Below are 22636 nucleotides of genomic sequence, written 5' to 3' on the forward strand. Positions count from 1 at the left end.
ATCTGGCCTTGACCGCCGGATCCAGAGGCTGTGTTCATCAGGTCTGGACTCTTCCCTGGCCTGGACCAGCCTGCTGGGGGACAGCCAGCATTCCCGGTCATCACGTCTTTGTGGAGCCCTCCGTGCAGGGAGGACCAGGGTTGGGGCGAGGGGGGCGTGGGGATCGCAAAGCAGCTCATTATGGCAGCTGTCCGAGGTCTCCCACCAAACTCTTTAAAGCCTTATCGGCTTGGAGGTATTTCTAATACCATTTCCGCTCATTGTTCCCTTGTGGTAATTAACAGGAGGCCAATCCCCTGCTGGGGCAGCTCTCCCGCTATTGTGGTGGGAAGGGAGGGGGGTTGGTGGACGTCACAACTTGGCCTTTATCTCCCCCTGGCTGTGGAAGTGCAGCCCCTGGGTCACTTAGCAGCAAGACAGCCCAGAGCTGCAGCAGTCCCTTCGGCCTCGGCTGCCTGGGAGCATGGCCTAGGCGGGCGGCACCTGTCGTGCGACGCTGAGCTTCCCAACGGACCTGGGGATAACTGCACCCCTGCTTGCAGGAAAAGGTCTGGTCTTTTGGGGGCAGGGCTGGATCAGTTCAGGGAGGAAGATCAGGACTGGTCCCAGCCCCTGGGAGAGGGGAGGTCCTCTGTTCCAGGGCTAGAAGGGCTTGCTGGGAGGGTGACTCAAAGCCAGGGACCATCCAATGGCCTGCTCTCCATTGTCGCTAGGGAGTCCTGTGGCCGCCTCTGTTCACGTCTGACTTTACTGCATGTAACATACGACGAGGCAAGCCTGGAGTGAGTTTTGCTTACCTCTGGCTGTGTTCTGGGAGCAGCTTGATGTACCTGAGTGTTGGGAGCTTGTAGAGGGTCACCTGCTCTGAGACCAAGACGTGGCTCTAGCAGACGTCGAAGTGTCCCTCCCGCATATGCATGACAGATTGGGCTTGTCTCTCCTGGGTTGGATGAGGCACTGGGCAGGAAAGGTGTCACCCCCAGCGAATCTCAGGTGATAGATTCTGTATCTATTTAATAATGTTTTCAAGAGGAGAGGGGCTGTGAGGGTTTGGGGTGCACTCTGTGGCCAGAGTCAATGGTCTCTCTCTCTGCGGGGAGGCACACTATGGGGGGCCTTGCCCGGATCTGGGGCTATTGGACTGCTGTCCATTCATCAGCTCATTGCCTGAGTAGCTCCTGGGGGCTGGCACCCTGCTAGGTGCTCAGGGTATCATGCTGGGGATGGACCAGCAAATGTGGTTGTCGAGCATTCTCGACATCTGGGGCCTGTGGTAGGAACAGAAGCATTTAATAGTTCTTTCTCCCCAGGATGCTGTCGGGTGTGGAAGGATGGAGAGGCAGGGGGGATTAGGTGTGTGTTAGCTGCCTGCTGGTGCGGGAATGCGGGGTAACGAATGGCCAGGCAGTCCTGGGGGCATATGGACCAGAAGCAGAGCTTTCGTCCTCTGCCTGGGCTCTGGGACGGCTGTTTGGAGAAGGGCACCTGGGGTCTGGCTCACAGTGATTGCTACTCTTGGGCCTGGGCCTGGCTGGGAGCTTTTTTTTAGGGGGGACCAGTGCTCCATGTTCAAGGCAAACAAGGGCCAGTGAAGATCAATCTTTTCTCTTGCTTAAAAAAAAAATGTTTTTCCCACTTTGCACATGGACTGTAGTGCATACCAGTGGCTATCTGTGAGGCCAGTGATCAGTGATGATTTCTCCTGCCTCTCTGCAGATGATTCCTGCCAGACTTGCGAGAGTGCTGCTGGCTCTGGCCCTCACCTTGCCAGGTAGGTATCAAACTGCTTCCATTCTTTACACCTGTCTCAGCATCATTTGGAAACTCTTTGAGGAATCAGCAGGTGTGTCTGGAGCTCACCTGTGTGCCCAGGTCCGTGTTAGGCATGTGTTGGGCCTGCCAGAGTCACTGGTTCATTCCTCTGGCGAAGCTTCTTCAGAGCCCTGAGCCCCTGACCTGTATTCCTCAAGGAGCAGGTGCCTGCAAATGTCAGTCTGATTGGACAGTTAAGAAGCACAAGGGCCACACAGGACAGTCCTCTGCAGTGGGGTTGCAGGATGGGGAAGAAGGAATCCAAGAATTGGGTAGAGACTGCAGAGGTCATCTAGTTGAACCTCTCAGAGTACAGACAAAGGGACTGATGGTCAGAGAGGAAAAACAAATGCTCCAAAGTCACATAAAGCAGAGATCAGAGGTCGGTTCTCCTAGGTCCCAGGAGACCTCTTTCACTGGATTACACTGTCTTTCTTCCCTTGCTGAGATACTGAGTCTGGGAATGGCAAGAGGGACCGTTTTCTGACCTTGACTTGTCCTCACTTAGACTACTCAGGCCAGCAGCATCCAGCCTGCTGCTCACAGTGTAGTCTGGGGGAGAAATGGACATTTTTCATACCCTCTACAGCTTCCTTCTAGGTGGGTCCTGTGCCAGTGGACCCAGGCAACTAGAAATTTCCTACTGCCCCATTGACCACACACACACACACACACACACAGGAAAGGTGGCAGGAGGGTCTCCTGGGAGTTAGCATATGATCCTAGAGGAGCTTAGTCTTCATAGACTCTGTGTGTTGGACACACAGGCTAATTTTTCAATGTACACTGTTCAAAATATACCAGTAGATTAATGCATAAAGGTGCTCATTACAATCTACTTATATGTTAAAAATTAAAAAATTGCTAAGAACCTAATAGTAGGGGCTTATACTCTATACATTCAGATGCAAAATATAGTCACTATAAATCATGTTTTGCAAGTATACACAATGGTATGGTAAATTCTTTATAATACCTGAAGAAATAGACACGTTATAAACAGTTTGTATAGGATGATCACAAATTCGTAAAAAAAAATCTCTAATTGTATAAATGTTGTGAAATACAACTGAAAGATAAAACTAAAATGTTGACTCTAATTACTGTTGAATGTTGGTTACAGGTGGTTTTACCCTGTTCGTATTTTTCTTCTGTATTCTCCAAATTTTCTCTGATAAGCATGCATTACATTTTATTTTAAATCAGTGAGGAAACATCATTCAAACAAACAGATATCCTGAAAAGCTGTTCCTCGAACATTGCTGTGAGTCCTGGGTCATTCTTGAGGGCCAAACGCAACAACCTGAGTCTTGTTTAGGAAGGAATGTGCTTCCCTAATTTTTATCAGGCACAGCCTCATTTCCACAAGGCTGAAGTGGTTTGGGCTGATGGTCCCAGCTTGCTCACCTGCGGTCTCTCCCTCCAGGGACACTTTGCACAAAAGGGACTGTCGGCAGGTCCCCGCTGGCCCGATGCAGCCTCTTTGGAGACGACTTCATCAGCACCTTTGATGAGAGCATGTACAGTTTTGCAGGAGATTGTAGTTACCTCCTGGCTGGAGATTGCCAGAAACACTCCTTCTCGCTTATCGGTGAGTCTGGGGCACTGAAGGGAGGGGTTCAGAGCAGATGCTAGCTAAGCTCAACCTCAGTGCGGGGTGGGGGATTGTGGGGATATTCTTATGTCGGTGCCTGAGTTTTGCAGATTCCTGCCGAAGCGTGGATGGCAATGGCCTTTCCATGACCAAGATCTTCCCTTAGCTATGTCTCTCTCTCTCTTGAGAGCCTGGTGGGGTGCAGAGAGTCTTCCTGCTTTTCCAGTGGTTTCGTGCATTGCTCTGGGTCCAGGCAGCACTCTGGGAGCTCCAAAACATCAGGAGAAGTGAACCAGAAGATGCTCTGTAATACCTAGTGCTCCTGGCAGAAGGGAGGGGCCGTTGCTATGTTCACAGCGGAATTCAGGTTACCTGGCTGATGTTGAGCCCCTCGCATGCTCCTGGAGGAGCTGGTACTTGGCCCCTGTTAGGTCTGCACCCCACAGCGGCTCTGAGATGTGCATCCGGGTGCAGCCACCCCTGTTTCACCCATGAAGAGCCGAGCCCAGGGAGGGGGGTATGATCTTGCCAAGGGTTGATGGTTAACAAAAGGTCGAGCTGGATTTGGATCCTGGCTTTGTCAGGATGCAGAACGTTTCTCTGCACTAGAGAGGGAGCTCTCTGGACCAGGGGGTGGGGGGTGGGGGGAGTGGGGCTGGAGGCAGTGATGGGAGCTTGTGGTTCAGCGACCCTAAGAATGAATCAGGTGTGTGCGATGGGTGAGCGAGAATGCTATAAAACTCGCAGAGACGGGGTCCACAGCCTCGGGGAGATGGCATGGCAATGGACAGACCCACACTGTTAAAGCACAGATTTCATGACACTTGGTAAAGATAGTTAGGAAGGCTTTATTCAAGAGGGACCACTGCCATGGGTTGGGGAGGGGGTTGCAGTAGGGGAGAGACGTGGGGCTTCACACCAAGTATCTTAAGGCCAAGTGGGGATTCACAGCCAAGGAGCTGGGTGGGGGTCACGGGATCGAAAATTACCACGGGGAGCACATCAGGGATAACATCTGGCTAAGCCCACTCGACAGGGTTCTTGCTGAAGGCAGGCTGGGTGATAAGACATTGAGGGAGGGGTGTGAGGAGCTGGTCAGATATTGAGGATGGGGGATTTTCGATTAACTGACCCCACAAGATTCTTGCCGAACTGAACTAATCAGACCAAGGACAGAGCCTGGGGTGGGGGCTTACTTGAGAGAAGCCTGATTCAGGTTTGGCCAAGGAGAGATTTGGTCAACACCCAGACCCTTCCCGAGATGCAGGCCCTGGGACCCTTGGGGCAGTCACTCCACCAGTCTTCCAGGCTGGAGGCAGCCCTTGGTGCTCAGTGCAGGGCAAGATGGTCTGGGAGCTGCGTGGGCTGACAGCCGTCCTAACTGGGAGGCTCCTGCCGCCTTCCTGCCCACCCTGCCTCTGCTGGAAAGCCTGTCTCAGTGCGACTTCAGTGGGCTGAGTTTCTCTGGGCTGCCACCTTCCCTTCTCCCCTGTGAGCGCCCCTCCCCCCCAAGGGCAAGGACCGTGTCTCTCTCATCTTTGTCCCCTGGTGTGCGGCTCACTGGGGTCTCCAGCAGCACTGAAGGTGGGGGTGGGGTGCGGATTCTCACAGCACAGTGCTCTGTTGTACCAAAGAGCTGATTTTGTGAAAAGCATGACCTGTGCGGAGACTTGGGGGAGGGGTTCCAGTTGGGTGGAGAGGACCAAGAGGAAGGGCAGGGGGCTGCATGCAGTGGGGACAGCCTGGGCGCAGGGAAGAGGCTGGAAGGCATGTATGTTCTCTCGGTGCTGCCTAGTGGTGAGGTCAGTGTGGCCGGCACAGTTGTTCTCGAACAACCTACCTCAGGTTTGCTGGGAGGGCTGCTTAAAACAGGTTGCTGGGTTCCATCGTCACTGTTTCTGGATCTGTGCATCTGGAGGGGGCCCTGCAAGGCTCATTTCTAGCAAGTTCCCAGGTGCTGTTGCGGCTGCTGGTTTGGGGATCAAACTTTGAGAAGCATGGGACTGGGGAGTCGTGGGCGGTAAGGCTGGTCATGGGGTGAGGCTGATATCCTGAGGGGGGGAGTTTGTGTCCTGATTCAGCAGCACTGAGGAGCTAGTGCAGACAGATTGTGCAGCTGGAAGGATGAAGAGGGAATTGCTACTTAGCCAAAACAGTCCAGGAAGGGAAAAAGGAGGGAGTAGGGTGGTCTTGGCCTCAATAAAAAGGCAGGGGTTGACAAGGACCACAGACATCCCTAGCCGCCTGGCAAATGGAGGAAGCCATTCTGAACATTGAACTTGGGGACCCCTCTTGCTCCAGAAGCAGCAGCTGGGGAGAGACTTGGGAGAGTAGTTGCAGAGAAAAAGTACCCCTGACATTCCCCTGGAGGCTGAAGGCTGAGGACCTCCTCCCTCAGGCAGCCCCAATGTTCATTTTAAGAGGATTTCTCTACCTGAAAAAGCACAGTGCACTGACGACAACATGGAAGGACCTTGGGGGTGTCCTGCTAAATGAAGTAAGTCCGACAGAGAGGGACAAATACTGGATGATACTGATGATACTCACTTCCATGTGGAGTCTAAAAAGGAAAAGAAAAAAAAGAAAAAAAAAAGCCAAAAACAAATCCAAACTCTTAGAAAAGAGATCAGATATGTGGTTATCAGAGGCAGGTGGTAGGGAGAGGGGGTATTGGAGGCAGGTGGTCTCAAAGTACAAACTTCCATGTATACGACAGAGAAGTCCTAAAGATGGGCTGTACGACAAGGTGACTCTAGCTAACACCACTGCATGGTGTGCTTGACAGTTGCTAAGAGAGCAGGGTTAAGGGTTAAGGGTTCTCATCACAAGGCAAAAGCCATTTCTCTCTTTTTTGTCTTGCTTCTCAATGAAAAAACCCATAGGGGCCTCTTGTATTTCCATGAGAAACCCAAAAGTTACCAGAGAGAATATCCAAGATTTTTTTTTTAAATCCAACTTTTTATTTTAAGCTAATTATTGATTCACATGCAGTTGTAAAACAACAACAACAAAAAGAATAAATACTAATCTGTGTACCCTTTACCCAGTTTCCCTCTATTAGTAACATTATACAAAACTATCCACAACTATCCCAATAATGAAATTGACATTGAAACCATCCACTGATCTTTCTATGTGTACTCAGTTGTATGCATCTTAAAAAATCATAGTGGGGTTCCATATAGACCTCCTGCCCAAGAACCCCTCCCTAAGATGACCCTGGGGTGTCAGTCGGAATGGATATTTAGGAGTGATGGGAGAAAGATTTTGAAAGAAGAAAGAGTGACACGCTTTCTACCATGTGGCCTTGGGCTTCAGGGGACGTCCCAGGTTGGGGGACCCTACGGAGACCCAGGGATTGCTGTCTTGACTCCTGGCTGTGGACTCCTTACTCTGGAGGTGGATTTGAAACATGTGTAAAGAAATCTTGGGGCCAAGCACAGAGTGCATCTTCTGGGCTCAGGGAGGCCAGCATCATGTTGAACAAGTCCCCGTCCCCCACTGACAGCCCACTCCAGACCCCTCCCCGCCCAGGGCTGGCCTCGCAGGTAGGCAGGGGACTCAGGACTGTCACTGTTGCCTCCTCCAGGAAGCCCCCGACCACACTGGCAATATCCAGCCCTGGGCTCATCCACTTGGGGGGCTGGTTGTTTTCCATCCCCCAGCATGACGTGGCTCTGCCCCCAGCATGAAAGGGAAGTGTAGAAAGAGCCACAATTGTGGTTAGAAAGCGGCGTGCTTGTCTGGGCGCCCCCCTGTTCACGGAGTGTTCTTAGGGAAGTGCGTCGGTGCCCCCGCTGCCCCTTCCTCATCTTTAAGATGGGGATACCATGAGGATTGAGGGAGAGAAATCACTGACAGGTGTGCAGGATTACCCCCATCTTCGTGGTTGAAAGCAGCCCCTTAACACAGGGTGTCCACTTGTTGGGCACGAACGTGGTGGGGCCATGGGCTGCGGGGCCCTGGGGGCCGTTTCTGTCAAGGTCAGGGGAGCATTAGTCCCTCCTCCCCCACCTATCGCTTGGGTTTGTGCCCAAGGGCTGGCCTTTCTGCCCATGCTTTTCAGGCTTTCAGGGGCCAAGGAGAAACTGCAGGGCTGTGTTAGGCCTCTCTGTTTCAAAGCATTTCAGTGGGAGCCCCCTCCCCCCCCCCCACTGTACCCTCCACTGGGTTCTTGTTCTTATAACAACTTGTCAGGGGACAGTTTTCTGACAGGTAATTGGCCTACAGCAGCCTACGGGTTCATCACACTTTTTTTTTTTTTTTAAGATTTTATGTATTTCTTTATTTGAGAGAGTGTCCTTGCATGAGTAGGGGGAGGGGCAGACACCCCGCTGAGTGCTGCTTCCTCAGGAGCCCAGACATGGGGTCAGGCATGCTTGGACCTGGCAGTTCCAGTTTCCACGTGCATGCCCGTATCCCCTCCCACACACCTCTGCCCCATTGTTCTCCAATGACATCCTGTTTCCTTGCTTCCAAACCACAAATTCCCATTCCTCTTGAGTGCCTGTGGACCTTGTTCATATCCTGGGTAAAGTGTTTATGTCTGAGCATGAAGGACCACCTGGTGCAAAGGGCGGGGGACCCTGTCCTCAATCCTGGCTCTTGGTCAGGCTGGTCCAGCAGGCTGGAGCTATGGGTCTCCTGGCCCACTGGCACAGCAACGAGGGAGAGAGGCCCCTGGAGTCCAGGAGCCCCCTGCTCAGAGAGACGGCTCTTCCTCCAGCAGGCTGAGGGATCCGGTTCCCATGCCGGCCCAGAGAGAGCCGTAGACTGACAACCCACCCTGTACTGAGTCATTTAACCCCGGGCGAGCCTTAGTTTCCACATCAGTAAATGGCGCTATTAGACTGGACCCCCATTTCTCAGGGTTTGGAAGACGATCACCTGCATGAGAATCACAGGAGTGGAGGTGGGTGTCTGTGAGAAATGCATACTAGTGAGTTTCACATTCTGAGGTCCAGGAAAGCACCCCGATCTGACGGATTCCAGCTGCCAGCTTGTCCCCAGCAGGCTTCCCGCTCCAACATGGGGTGGGAGGCCCTTGTTCCCTCACATAGCCGCCTCGGTCACTGAGTTCAAGAGGCCAGGTGAGAGACAGAGCCATGGGGGAGGACGTCCCTGGTTTGCTCTGGCCCCTTGCAGGGGATGCCTAGCCCATCTTCTCCCCCTGGCCATAGGAAGATGGCCCCGCTGTGCGTCTGTGGAGTGTGGGGGTCCCCTCTGGGCTCACTGGCAATTTTTAACAGCTCATCTTCCTCATAGTTGCGCATTGGGATTCTCCCCTGACTTCTGCAGGGAGGGAAGGAAGCAAATAAAGATAAGGCTAATCGGGAGTTATGTGAATCCAAAGTGCTGAGATGTTCCGTTAGGCACCTTTGTGTTTGGAAAGGCGATTTAGCTTGGAGTCAGAAAACCTGTGGATGGGCTCTGCCTAACGTTAACAGCATAAACCAATGATCTCAACCTGGGTGATTTTCTCCCAGGGGACATTTGGCAGTATCTGGAGACATTTTGGATTGTCACAACTTGGGGATAGATACTATTGGCATCGAGGGGGTGGGGGGTCAGGGGTCTTGCTAACTACCCTAGGACACGCTAGAAGGCCCCCACGACAAAGAAGTGTCTGGGGACAGCTGAGTGGCTCAGTGGGTTAAGCGTCTGCCTTTGGCTTAGGTCATGATCCCAGAGTCCTGGGATGGAGCCCCACATGGGGCTCCCCACGCAGTGGAGAGTCTATTTCTCCCTCTCCTTCTGCCCCTCTTTGCATTGCTCATGCTCTATCTCTCTCTCCCTCTCAAATAAATAAAAAGATCTTTAAAAAAAAAAAAGAAAAAAAAGAAGGGCTTGATCCCAAATGTCAGTATTGCTGGTGTGGACAAACCATGTTGTAAACTCAGGCGTCATCTTCTCTACCTATGAAGTGGAGTCAGTCTAGATCAGGGTTTTTCAAACCAAGTCATAATGTATAGATTTAAAAGTAATGGTACACGTGTAACCAGCATTTAAAGAAATTATATGGAAGAGAACAGAAAACCTTAGGTGTCAGAGTGCATGGCACATGGGAAGGGTAAGTGACAGGAAGTGTGTGAGTGTGTGTATATAGCCTCATGAAGTCAACTGTGTTTTTACTCTGCTTTTGGGCAAAAACATCTTAAAGCCACCTGTTTAGACCATCCCCAAGAGGCTTCTTATTGCCATGGTGTTTTTCTTTCTCTCTCTCTCTCCCTTTTTAAGATTTTTATTTTTAAGTAAACTCTACACCCAACATGGGGCTTGAACCCACAACTTTGAGATCAAGAGTCGCATGCTCTCATGACTGAGCCAGCCAGGTGCCCCCATAGTGTGTTTTTCTTTTCTTTCTTTTTTTTTTTTTTAAAGATTTTATTTATTTATGTGACAGACAGAGATCACAAGTAGGCAGAGAGGCAGGCGGAGAGGGAGGAAGGGAAGCAGGCTCCCCGCTGAGCAGAGAGCCCGACGCGGGGCTCCATCCCAGGACCCTGGGATCATGACCTGGGCCGAAGGCAGAGGCTTTAACCCACTGAGCCACTCAGGTGCCCCTGTTTTTCTGTACTGAAGTCTTCAGGACATACTTTCAAACATCTCCTTGCTGCCCCCCACCCCTGCTTTGGGTGTGGAGTGATCTGCTCCTCAGATGTTCAGTGTCAGAAATCCCACAGACTCCTCGAAGTTCAGCCTCACTGAGTGTCCCAATCCCCGCTGTCCCTGGGCCCCCGGACAAGTGAAGACCCTGGGCAGCCAGCTCCACCTCCCCTGACAGGGCACTCACTGCCTCACCAAGTCTCCGCTCAGCAGGTGTTCCCTGCCTTCCCAATGCCTACCAGCCCTCCAGCAACACGTTCCCTGGCAGCCTTGTTCTCTGGAGCCCTTTTGAATCCCCATGAGAGGGCGGGAGATTCTACAGGGAGAGGCACACAGGGATTCCTGTCCTTCCCAGGAACGAGATGCCTTTGGCTCAGGGGCAACATGCTGGTTGAATTACTCAGTGAGGCAGAGGCAAGACCACCCATCTATCTGCTCCGTGACACTGGGCATGATGGCAAGGAAAGTCGCAACTGATGGGGAGACAGTTTCTGTGGTCATACAGGACCCAGAGCCCCAGACTTCTTGGGGTCATCATCCACCCTTTCCCACAGGCATGTGGTGAATGGAGCTGTGACTGGGTGGGCTAACTCCAGAACAGGCCCAGCAAGGGAGCTGCAAAGGCCCAGGGGCACGGAAGGCTCTGGGGAGGGACTGCCAACTGGAGCTGGTCACCAGGCTATTCCATTTGCTTGTTTTTTCAAGATTTTACTGCAGAAATGTCCAACTATTTAGAAATGTTAAAAGAATAAGACAGCGAGGGGCACCTGGGTGGCTCAGTCGTTATGTGTCTCACATCCACTGAGGTCATGATCCCCAGGTCCTGGGATCAAGCTCTGTACTGGGCTCCCTGCTCAGCGGAGAGCCTGCCTCTCACTCTCCCACTCCCCCTGCTTGTGTTGCTGGTCTTGCTGTCTCTCTTTCTGTCAAATAAATAAATAATCTTAAAAAAAGAAAAAAGAAAATAATACCCATATGCCCAGCACTCAGATTCTACCATTAACGTTTAACTCTTATTTGTCCAATCACCTATCTCTGTGGTTGTGTTTATTTTTCTTTGCCTAATTTCTTGCTGTCAGAAGGTTTGCTTAACTGTTTATAAAGATTTGCCTGCTGCAATACTGTCCTAAGTGAAAATGCAGAGCAGGCAATCTCCTCAGGCAAACAGGACAAAAACCCCTTTAATGTGGCTAGCATCTCATTTTCCTCCTGACTGTGTCAGTCTGGAGCTCTGCAGACTGTGGTTTGTGGGCTGCGGCTGGTCTGGGGGCTTTTCCTTGGGGCCCCTGAGCTGCTAAGAATGGATCGTCTAGGAATCTAGACTTAGAATGGGCCAGTTATTTCCCTGTGACCCCCTCACTGAAATCTCACGGGAAGCGACTGTATTTTCTGGTTGGTGCGTGTGGGTGTGTGTGCGCACGTGCGCCACGGCTCATCGCTGTCCTCCAGCGGCTCTGTCCAGCTCAGGCCTCAGCTGGGGAACTCCTCCTCTCTGAGGTCAGTGGCCCAAACCACAGCAGCAGTACCTCATGCTAGCAAACCTTCAGGTCTCCTGCACTTAGTTCCACAGACATTCTTTTTTTTTTTTTTTTTTAAGATTTTATTAATTTATTTGAGAGAGAGACAGAGCAAGAGCAGGAGCAGGTGAGGGAGGTAGTGTAGAGGGAGAAGCAGACTCCCTGCTGAGCAAAGGCCCTACCCGGGACTTGATCCCAAGACGCTGGGATCATGACTAGAGCTGAAGCCAGCTGCTTAACCAACTGAGCCACCCAGGCACCTCCGTTCCACACACACTCTTGCCTCTTCTTTTGCTGAGCGGCTGGAGCCCGCACTCTTCTAGGAGAGGGACTGTTTCCTCATTTCCAAGGTTAACTTCTTCGCCTGGGTCCTTTGCCCTATTTCTGCAGGTTCCCTCAGACACTGAACCCCATCTTCGACCCCCTTTTCTCCAGCATCTTCCATCTCTGTGTGCACTGCTGCCCTTCCTCTTTCCTATTTTCAGCAACTTCCCGGTCTCCAAGGCTGGAGACTCAGCCTCTACGTTGTCCCTTCTGGCTCCTTCACCTCCGTGGCCAGTTGGTAATCTTCGAAGACCCCCAGTTCTCAGGGCCTCGTGGTGGGATTAGTCTCCATGGTGCTGGGGTCACTGGGGCTCCTGCTTGTTCTCCTGCTCTCAGGTCACTGCCCCCACCCTGTCCTCTGGGTTGACCCCTCACAACGGAACCCTTGTCTCATGTGTTCGCCTAGTCACACATCTCTCGTGGCAGTATCGATCATTTATCGCCTCCTTCCTGAGATTCCCACGAGGAGTGAGGCACTTTGCCAGCAGGAGTTCTAAATGTCTCCCAGAGCATCACATTCAGTAAACTGAGACAGAACTTATGAATCTGTTTGTTTGTTTTTTAAGATTATTTATTTATTTGTCAGAGACTGGGAGATCCCAAGCAGGGGGAGCAGCAGAGGGAGAGAGAGAAGCAGACTCCTTGCTGAGCAGGGAGCCTGATGCGGAACTCGATCCCAGGACCCTGGGATCATGAGTTGAGCCGAAGGCGGACAAGAGGCAGCCGAAAGCAAGAGGCAGGGCTGGGTGAAAGCTCCGTGTTCAGACTCCCACTGAGCTGCCCCAGCATCCCATGAGTCTTAAAACAAAGAGCCCAGGGATTCTGATTTGGGCTGTCCTAAGAGAACAATTTATATAACTCTATCCTAGGCTATCTGTTACAGATAACTCACAATGTGGCTTTTATTTGCCTCCTTACAGTATGGTCAATTACTTCCTGCTTATTTTACTTAGATGATAAGCTCCCAGGGACGCCTGGTTGGCTCAGTTGGCTAAGTGTCTGCTTCGGCTCAGGTCATGATCCAGGGTCCTGAGATCAAGCCCCTCATCGGGGCTCCTGCTCTGTGGGGAGTCAGCTTCTCCCTCTGCCTGCCATTCCCCCTGCTTGTACACTCCCTCTCTCTTTGTCAAATAGATGGGTAAAATCTTAAAAAAAAAAAAAAAGATCGTAAGCACCAGAAGGGGTCGTGCTTTTATGGTTTTCTTTTGAGAAGAAGAAACTATTACCGGGCTATATATCCAGAAGGCATTCAATAAATATTTTTAGATTAATGGAAAATGAGTGAGTAAATGGTATTTTTTTTGATTCAATTATCTTTATTAACCTATCAATGTTACATTTTATACATAATACCTAGTTGTCTTCTCAAAGGGGTCTATTTTAGTACATCATGTTAATAAAAAGCCAAGTTAAGATGGCTAAACTTCAACCTAGCGTTTTAATATCCTCCAGACAAGGCAAGCTAGAAAGTCAATCATTTTACACACATCAGAGTAGTGTTCCAAAATAACTAGGCAGCTGCTACGCTTTTAAGCAAGGGAAGAAAAAAACTTTTCATTTTGGTCTTTTTGTATTCCAGCAAATTATACTTTCAATTAACAGCAACAATGATATCATAAAAAATGCTCTGCTTTTTAAATTTCTGAACTTCAATCAAATTAAAATAGTAGTATTGGAGTCTTTTGGGAGGCAAATAGCTAGCAGCTACAGTCATCCATGTAGCTGAGCCTCTCTATCGATAACCAGGTCCAGGTTGGGTATAGCCCTGACCAAAGGGCTGGCGGGTGCGTGCATAAGGGTTAGGCCCACTGGGAGGTGGAGTCATAGTACTTCCGGGAGGTGGAGTAAAACCTGGTCTCGGTTGATAGGCCCCGGGTTGGCTTGGGGCCATTCCCGGCAGGGGCCACAGTGTAATTGGCAGGCTGAGAAGTTTGGGTAGTGTACGTCTGTGGAGGGTAACTGCTCGCCTGGTACTGCTCTGCTGGTTGAGCAGGCAGCTGCTGAGGCTGGCCAGCAAAGGCAGGAGCCGGTGCCTGGGAAGCTGGTTGCTGGCCATAACCCTGGAACTGCTGAGGTTGTTGGGGTCCCGTCTGCTGACTATAGCCTGCTGAATACTGAATCCCGTACTCCTGCGGCGGCTGAGGCGGCGCCTGCGGGGGCTGGGCCCAGTAGCCGGCGTGCTGCGGGTACTGCTGGTACATCGGACCTTCATTCTGACCTGCTTGTGTCTGAGCTCCTGTATACGGGGGCTGCTGTGGCTGAACTCCTGGCGGGTGAGCTGCAGAGGAGGAGGAAGCAATGCTGTCGGGTGTTCCTGAACGGTCTTCTGCAGGAGCACTGAGTGGCCCTGAAACTTGGTCATCTGTTAAGCCAAACGCTGACATGACATTTTTGTTGATTTCATCTTGGTTTTTTAAAGGACCAAAAGCTGACATACTTGCTGCCATAACCTGAGTAGACTGTTTTCCAGAAGAATCAGAAGCAGCAGGCTTTTCATCCCTACCATCCACAGTATCATTTTCAGGAATACTGGTGGAAGGTCCAGGTTCTCCAGGTGGTTCCAAGCTATCCAACAAGCGATTCACTTTATTTCGCAGTTCTATCAGCTTTCGACGAAGATATTTTACTTGACTCGATTCAAGGGGTCTTGGTTGGCCATTAACAAATAATGTCAGTTTCAGTATTCTACTACATTGAATTGCAAAAGAAAGGTCAGAACTATCAAAAATTGTTATAAGATCTTTATCTTCATCTTTATACTTTATTGTAACTTCATCATTACTCAAGAGTTTTCCTCTGAAGGGGCGCCTGGGTGGCTCAGTGGGTTAAAGCCTCTGCCTTCGGCTCAGGTCATGATCCCAGGGTCCTGGGATCGAGCCCCACATCGGGCTCTCTGCTTAGCAAGGGAGCCTGCTTCCTCCTCTCTCTCTGCCTGCCTCTCTGCCTGCTTGTGATCTCTGTCTGTCAAATAAATAAATAATCTTTAAAAAAAAAAAAATCAGAAGCTTTAGGGGCGCCTGGGTGGCTCAGTGGGTTAAGCCGCTGCCTTCGGCTCAGGTCATGATCTCAGGGTCCTGGGATCGAGCCCCGCATCGGGCTCTCTGCTCAGCAGGGAGCCTGCTTCCCTCTCTCTCTCTCTCTGCCTGCCTCTCCATCTACTTGTGATTTCTCTCTGTCAAATAAATAAATAAAATCTTTAAAAAAAAAAAAAAGAGTTTTCCTCTGAAAACTCGCTGCATCATTAGCACTAATTCATCATAAGTAATATCTTCATTATGAATGGGAATTCGTCGAATATCTTCCCCAAGTTGAGCTTTGATGATTAGCTTCCCACTTAGGTCCAACTGTCCATTCATGGTGGTCTCCAGGATGTTGTAGGTATACAATTCTAGGGAAAGACCGCTTGCCGAGGCTGCCGCGGCCGCCTCCCCGCGGATCTCCGCTGACCCGACCGGTGCGAGGCCGACGCCCGGCTCTGGGGCCTCGTGGAGAGGTTGCGGTCACCGCCCACTCCGGTGCCCTCCGCCGGCGCCGCCGCACCTCGCTAGCAGGCTCGCGCGGGCCCCGGCCAATCGCACGGACGCACCAAGCCTAGCGAGATCTCGGGCCCACTACGTGGCATGTGGGGGAAGAAGAGGGGCGGGAACAAGAAAGACAGTAAATGGTATTTTGTGGAAGATTTTATTGCCCATTTAAGTCCTCACGTGGTGGGGAAAGTTTTCCACGGAGATGAGATTTTCTGATGTACATAAGATGATTAGAAATAAATATCCTAACTTTTTTGGTAATAATCCATGATACTGACTCTTTTCTCTTTCAGGGGGCTTCCAAAATGGTAAAAGAGTGAGCCTCTCCGTGTATCTCGGAGAATTTTTCGACATCCATTTGTTTGTCAATGGTACTGTGCTGCAGGGGACCCAAAGGTAAGTCTGAAGCCCAGAATGTCTGCAATCTCTGAGTTAAAAAGGACAGGATGCTGGGACAGGTGGCGGGGTTTAGGGGGCCGGCGCCTGGGTGGCTCAGGTGGTTAAGCGCCTGTGTTTTACTCAGGGCATGATCCTGGGGTCCTGGGACTGAGCCCCACATCGGGCTCCCTACTCTGAGGGGAGCCTGCTTCTCCCTCTGCCCACGGCTCCCCCTGCTTGTGAGCTCTCTTTCTCTCTCACAATGCACTCCCTCCCAATAAATAAATACAATCTTTAAAAAAAAAAAAAAAGGACCCTGGGGATCCCTCTTGCAACCTCCTTGTTTTTTCAGCTGAGAGAGCTGAGGCCCCGAGAGAGGAAGTAAATGTGCCCAGGGAAAGCAAGAGGCAGGGCTGGGTGAGAGCTCGGTGTTCTGACTCCTGGTCTAGACCTTTAGTGACTTTGCACCAAAGTCCCAACACTGGACCAAGGAGTTGGGGTTGAAAGGTGGGAGAGACACCCAGGAAACACACAAGATGCACACTTCCCACACTCATCCTTGTCCCTCCAGCATCTCCATGCCCTATGCCTCCAACGGGCTGTACCTGGAGACCGAGGCTGGCTACTACAAGCTGTCCAGTGAGGCCTACGGCTTTGTGGCCAAAATTGATGGCAGTGGCAACTTTCAAGTCCTCTTATCAGACAGATACTTCAACAAGACCTGTGGGCTCTGTGGCGACTTTAACATCTTTGCTGAGGATGACTTCAGGACGCAGGAAGGTAAGTGTCTCTCGGATACCATTTCCCTGGAGCTGTGGTATTGTTTGTCATTTCCCTGCCTACAAAACCTTCACTAACACCCCTCCCCAGGCATGTCATGTTTATTCTGCCAACCTTAGCTCTGAGCGTTCCACCCCACTGCCTAGACCTGCCCCCAAACCACATCTTGGAGGTTGGTTGGTTCATCTTGGCTTAGTTCAACTTGGATTTGCCTACTTGGTTACTCTTGGTTTGGTTTAACTTGGATTTGCCCGCAGAAGCTTACACAGGGTAGGTGGTAGGTAGTTGCTGAATGGTTTCAACAGATCCTCCCAAATGAGTACAATAGGACTTCATGAAGGAGGTCTACAAAGGGAGGTCCATAGTCCAAGAAGGCTCATGTGTGTGTTCATGAGCAATAGAATATGGACAATGTGGAAACCACTACTTATCTTTAATCGTCTTTTGATAACTTCAATTATGTGAACATTTAATCAGTGATGCTTCCTTACAGAAGCTAAACATTTGTACATAAGTTCTTCTTCTTCCTTACGGCCCAACTACTCTCTGATTAAGGGGTGAGCATCTAGAGAAACAGTTGACCGTTCCTTTCATTTCACTGTATATGTTGGATAATAGTAAGATCATTTGTTTTCATCTTCTCCAGCATTGATTTCTCAAAATTTGTATCATTCGATATGTATGTTTTTAAGGCTATACATTTTCCTCTAAATGTCATCTTAGCTACACCAATTATGGTATTTTCATTTTCATTTAGTTCTATGGATTTTCTAATTGCCATTGAATTCTTTCTTAATCTGTAGAGTGTGTTCAAAATTTCCAGATGTTTAGAATTTCTAAAGTTATCTTTTGTAACTAAATTGATTTCTAATTTAGAAATTTGGGGAGATTTGTTTGTAACCTCCTAGATGATCCTTTTATGCTCCAAAGGCATGTGTTCTCTGATTGGTGCAGGATTCTGTATATACTTGCTGAATTAAATTTGTTAATTATGTTATGCAAATATTCTGCATATTTACTACTCTATGTCTTCTTCAACTACCCTTGTTAAGAAAGCTGTATTAAATTTTTCTACAGTGGTGGTGAATTTGTCAATCACTTCGTGTAATTCTATCAAGTTTCCTCTATATATTTTGAGCCTTTGCAATTAGATTTTAGAAATATTGAATCTTTCTAGTGAACTGTTCCTTTTATGTAATGACTTGCCATTTTTTAAAAAAGATTTTATTTATTCATTTGACAGACAGAGATCACAAGCAGGCAGAGAGGCAGGCAGAGAGAGAGGGGGAAGCAGGCCGCCCGCCGAGCAGAGAGCATGCCCTGAGCCAAAAGCAGGCACTTAACTGACTGAGCCACCCAGGCATCCCTCATTCTTATTTTAATGTAACCTAAACTCTCCTGTCTTCTTACTGGGAAGTTTTATATCCTCTTTTTGTTTATTTTATATTCAGTTGTGGTGCTGGTGTATTTGGATTTCCATTAACCATCTTATTTTATGCTTTCTACTATTGCTGCTTTTTAAAATGTTACTTCTCTCCTCACTACTTCACTGACCTCTGTACCTTTTTTGAATACCACCAAATTTGGTGTTATTATTATAGCTTGACACAATCAGTGCTTCTTTAGATGTACCTTCATGTTTAACAGATTCTTTGCTCATAATTTCCTCTTGTATCTTATTCTTTTTTTCTAGGTTCAATTTCTACTTTTTTAAACAATACCCCTCAGTTCTTCCTTCATTCAGGGTCTGATAGTGATAATAGTGGTAACTGGAACAAACACCCTCTCAGTCTTACACGATACTTTAGCTAGGTATAGAAATCTAGGACATCAGTTATTTCTCATAGTACTTTAGAAGATGCCACTCCATTGTTGTTCCAGAGAAGTAGATTGTCAGTCCAATGTTATTTCATTGCAGATAATATCTTTTATCTTTGTACACAAGTCATCTCTTTGTTCTTGGCATTCTGAAATTTCACTATGTTATCTAGATGTGTGTTTTATTTTTATTATCTTTTTAAAAATAGATCTTATTTATTTGAGAGAAAGGAGAGAGAGAGAGCACATGTTGGGAGGAGTGAAGTTAGAGGGAGAAGCAGGCTCCCTGCTGAGCAATGAGCCTAGTGTGGGACTCGATCCCAGGACTTTGGAATCATGACCTGAGCCAAAGGCAGATGCTTAACCAACTGAGCTACCCAGGTGCCCCAGTCTTATTTTTATTATCTTGCTTGAGGCTGTGATTCCTGAACCTGAGGACTCCAATCTTCCATCAGATTTAGAAAACTTTCAGTCATTTTCTCTCTATCTGTTAGACATATATCAGATATTTTTATTCCATCCTTTTTTTTTTTTAAACCTTACTTTCATTTTTCTATCTCTCTATTCCTCTTTGTTGCTTTTTGGGTGGTGCACTCATGCTGGCTGGTGAGAACCGTTTGCATGTGTCTTTACCAGGTCTGCATTCAATACTGCCACATTGGTACTTAGAAACTGGCCATGGTGGGAGTATCTGCTGCATGGAAATCAGCAAATCCTAAAAATCAGGACTTTGCATTTCCCTGGACAGCTGGCTCATCAGCCCATCACTACTTAGATGTATCTTCTGGTTCACTAGTTCCCTCAACTTGAATTTCCAGATGATGTTTAACCCACCAATTGGGTTTTCTATTTCATGACTACATTTGTAGCTTTAGAAGGTAAATTTGGTCCTTCTTCAACTCTCTTGCTTTTTCTTATTGTCTTGTCTCCTTGTATGAGGTTTCAATTTCTTCTTTATAGTAATAATTTTAAGCATATTTGCCTTATAACATCCATACGAAGATGGTATAACCTGAAGTTTTTGGAGCTCTCATGGTATATTGGAAAGTAGACAAGCCTCTGTGGCATGGTGACTAAGAACCCAGAAGGCACTTGTCATAATGCCTGGCACACAGTAGAAACTCCATAAATTTAAATTCCCTTGGGCTTCTCCCATGGCTTAAAACAACTTATTCTCTCCCAAGTTCAGGAGGCCCAACGTCTAAAATCAAGGTGTTGATAGGGCTGCACCCCTCCAGAGGCCCTATTGGAGAACCTGTTCCTTGCCTCTCCCAACTACCAAAAGCAATCCTTAACATGTGGCTACATCGTGTCTCTGTGTCTCTGTGTCTCTCTCTCTCCTCCTGCTGCCTCCCTCTGATAAGGATACGTGTCACTGGATCTAAGGCCCACTTAGATAATCCAAGATAAGCTTTTCCTCTTAAGATCCTTAAAAACTTAACCACATCTTTTTGCCCTATAAAAGAATACTCATAGGTTCCAGGAATTAGGAAGTGAATCTTTGAAGGGTGCCATTTTCCCTGCTGACGACATGCCAGATGCCATGGTCCTGCTTTTCCTTCCCCAAGGATAGTTTATTTTCTATTCTCAAGTACATTATTTGACCTTGAAACATGCTTCAGTCTTCCAGACCTGGTTATGCAAAAGGACTGTTTGCTTCAATGCTCCATTAGTCCCTTGGCAGTGAAGACTCAGAAGGGGTATTAGGACTCTCCTTTGCCATGGAAGTCTGTAGACCCTGTCTGTTATGGGAGATGATGGAGGCATGATCAGTATAAGACTAAGGCCCCAATTCTGTGAGGGCCTGGGGGATGCAGTGACTGGGGGCTCAGGTTCTATGCCACATTCTTACCTTCAATCTGCAAAAACATTTTGAGTGTCTACACTCAATTCAGAAATAAGAGACACAGCGTGTACCCTGAATTAGGGAGCGCACGGTTGAATGGAGTATGAATATAAAAAAAGGGAATACTAACACAGAGGGCGATAAGAGTTTCGATGGAAGGATGGCAGGGGTGCTGAGGGAACACAGACTGGGGCAGGGGGCTGGGAACAGAACTACGTCAGAGTGCTTCCTGGAGGAAGTGGCATTGGAGCTGCATCTCAAAGAATGAGTGGAGGCAGCCAAGGTATTAGGGGGTGGAGAACATTCTGCACAGAGGGGAAAGGCATGCAAGGACGGGGAGACAGCATGGATGGGCACGCTCCTCATCATCTTTCATGCTGCCCTCCTCACTGTGCTCAGCCAGCCAGCCACCTCTCTCCACACATGGGCTGAGCTCTGAGCCCTGTGCCCTGTGGTAACCTGCTGAACGCTGCACAAAAGGTACTCCCCACCCCAGGGGCCTATGTACCAATCCAATGGAAGGTTGTTTCAGGTGACGACAAACCCAGAGTTTTCACTTAGAAGTCCTGGCTCAGGCTTAACTGTGACTTTGTTCCTGAAACCTTCTCCACAGGGACCTTGACCTCGGACCCCTACGACTTTGCCAACTCTTGGGCCCTGAGCAGCGGGGAACAACGGTGCAAACGGGTGTCCCCTCCTGGCAGCCCATGCAATGTCTCCTCTGAGGAAATGCAGCAGGTGGGTACCACCCCAGCTGGGGTGGTCTGAATGGAGTGGGTCTTCTGGGATTAAGAGGCAGAAAGTCATCTGGTCTTAGGTCTTCCACTGAGGCACAGAGTGGGCCTACCTCTGTGGGTCCCTCTGGCTCTTCAAAGAAGGGTTCCCATGGGCCCCTTTTTTCCTGAAAACCAACTGTGGCCAGAGTCGGTGAGCTCGAATCTAACACTGTTCTGGGCCTGCACCTCTGAAAATGGGTCTAAGGAGTTGGTAGAGGGAACAACCAGACTTTTCTGTTTTACATTCTAATGCCCTCTCTTGTCCCCAAATATCTCCATCATCTCCTGCTGCCCGTCTGAAATTCTGCAACGGGAAACCATTCCTTTTTAGGTGTTCAATGAGTGGTTTTTACAAAGTACGAATAGGAGGGCAAGGCCCCAAGGTCTTACCAGCATAAGAGCTGGCAGGGCGTTACTTTATACTCAGGGAAGCTGAGCAGAGAGGAGGGAGGTGAGTCTGAGGTGTTCAACCTGTACATGATAATATTTTCCTGAGGTTGTGGTGGCAAATTAGTCACAAAATCAGTGGCTTACAGCAATGGAAGCATATTCTCTCATAGTTCTAGGGGCCAGAAATCTCAATTTAAGGCCAAGATCAAGGTGTCAGGAGGACGACTCTCTCTAGGGAGGCTCTAGGGGCAAATCTTTCCTTTTCCATGTTCGGGTGGCTATGGCATTCCGTGGCTTGTGACCACATCAGTCCAGTCAGTACCTCTGTGGTCACAAGGCCTTAAGCATCTGTGTGTGCCTCTGTCCTGAGACTCGGGACAGATGGTGGCACCTCCCATCCCTTTCCCCACAGCCCCTGTTTCTAACCACATGGCAGCTTCTTCCCCTTCAGAGTTGCCCCTTACAACCCCACTACCAGACCCTCCCCCTTGGAGAGGAGGGGGTCTGGTGGGAGAGAGTGGCAGGATGGTACCATGCCTCTACCTTCTGCTGGGGTGGCCTTGTGCCATGGTGGATGGGGTATTAAGAGGGTGATGTTTCGTGGGTAGGGGGCAGACCTCCCTTGAGGGATGGCCCCTCTCCCCCCATGGGGTCCGGCTGCTGAGGCTGAGAGAGGAGAAGCAGCATGGCTCTGGGTGAAGCTGGGCCCTTGTCAGCACATGGATGGCCCTACTGAGGCTGTGTGCACACACTCACTGTCTGGCGGAAAAGATTTCTTGGGGATGGTGTGAATCAGGTCTCCTGGGCAGAGAGTGACTGGAGACCTTACAGCATCTGTAAGGGAGTGAGAAAGGCAGCGCTGGGCAGCGGGGAGGGCGAATCACCATGTACTCACGAGGCAGATCCTTCAGGGAGCTCTGAAACCTGGGGGGTTTGATGCCCCCCACTAGGCAAGCCTGAACTGACCACTTGGTCATTGGATATAGGCTTCCTTTGGGGCAGGGAGGCGGGACAGCTCTCTTGGACTGAGGGCAATGCCTGCAGCGACTCAGCTGTGAGCCCTTAGCCGCCAGCACTGTTAGCCGTGAGGGGATGAGTCCTGGGCTTTGAAGGGCATTCATACTGCCCTGGACAGCCCCTGTAGAGAGCCAGCCCCCAGCCCCCACCCAGGGAGCAACCACCCTGCTCCTGCCCGAGCAAGAGGGCGGCCCCTCGTGCACAGCCTTGACAGGCCTCCAGGGCCACGGTGGGCCTCCACAGTTCTCCAA

At 49.6% G+C, this 22636-nt stretch overlaps 2 protein-coding genes across 3 annotated transcripts in view; one reads left to right on the forward strand and one right to left on the reverse strand.

The window, feature by feature from the left end:
* Nucleotides 1–335: 335 nt before the first annotated feature.
* VWF (von Willebrand factor) overlaps nucleotides 336–22636 on the forward strand; it is a 137076-nt gene continuing 114775 nt past the window's right edge. The window contains exons 1-6 of one of the 2 annotated variants that reach the window (XM_044228748.1): nucleotides 336–548; nucleotides 1717–1771; nucleotides 3239–3403; nucleotides 15674–15776; nucleotides 16330–16538; nucleotides 20816–20940. In XM_044228748.1, coding sequence (XP_044084683.1) covers nucleotides 1717–1771; nucleotides 3239–3403; nucleotides 15674–15776; nucleotides 16330–16538; nucleotides 20816–20940 — 657 coding nt within the window. In that variant the 5' untranslated portion in view covers nucleotides 336–548. Of the gene's footprint in view, nucleotides 549–653; nucleotides 783–1716; nucleotides 1772–3238; nucleotides 3404–15673; nucleotides 15777–16329; nucleotides 16539–20815; nucleotides 20941–22636 lie in introns of those variants that run through there. The other variant, XM_044228749.1, reaches the window with a different exon arrangement.
* LOC122892371 (protein TFG-like) lies at nucleotides 13381–15325 on the reverse strand. The gene is given in 3 exon segments (XM_044228750.1): nucleotides 13381–13751; nucleotides 13753–14642; nucleotides 15069–15325. Coding segments are annotated over 3 exon segments (1197 nt in total). The 5' UTR covers nucleotides 15210–15325; the 3' UTR covers nucleotides 13381–13585.

This window comes from Neovison vison, chromosome 12 (assembly GCF_020171115.1).
Source record: "Neovison vison isolate M4711 chromosome 12, ASM_NN_V1, whole genome shotgun sequence".
Lineage (NCBI taxonomy): Eukaryota > Metazoa > Chordata > Mammalia > Carnivora > Mustelidae > Neogale > Neogale vison.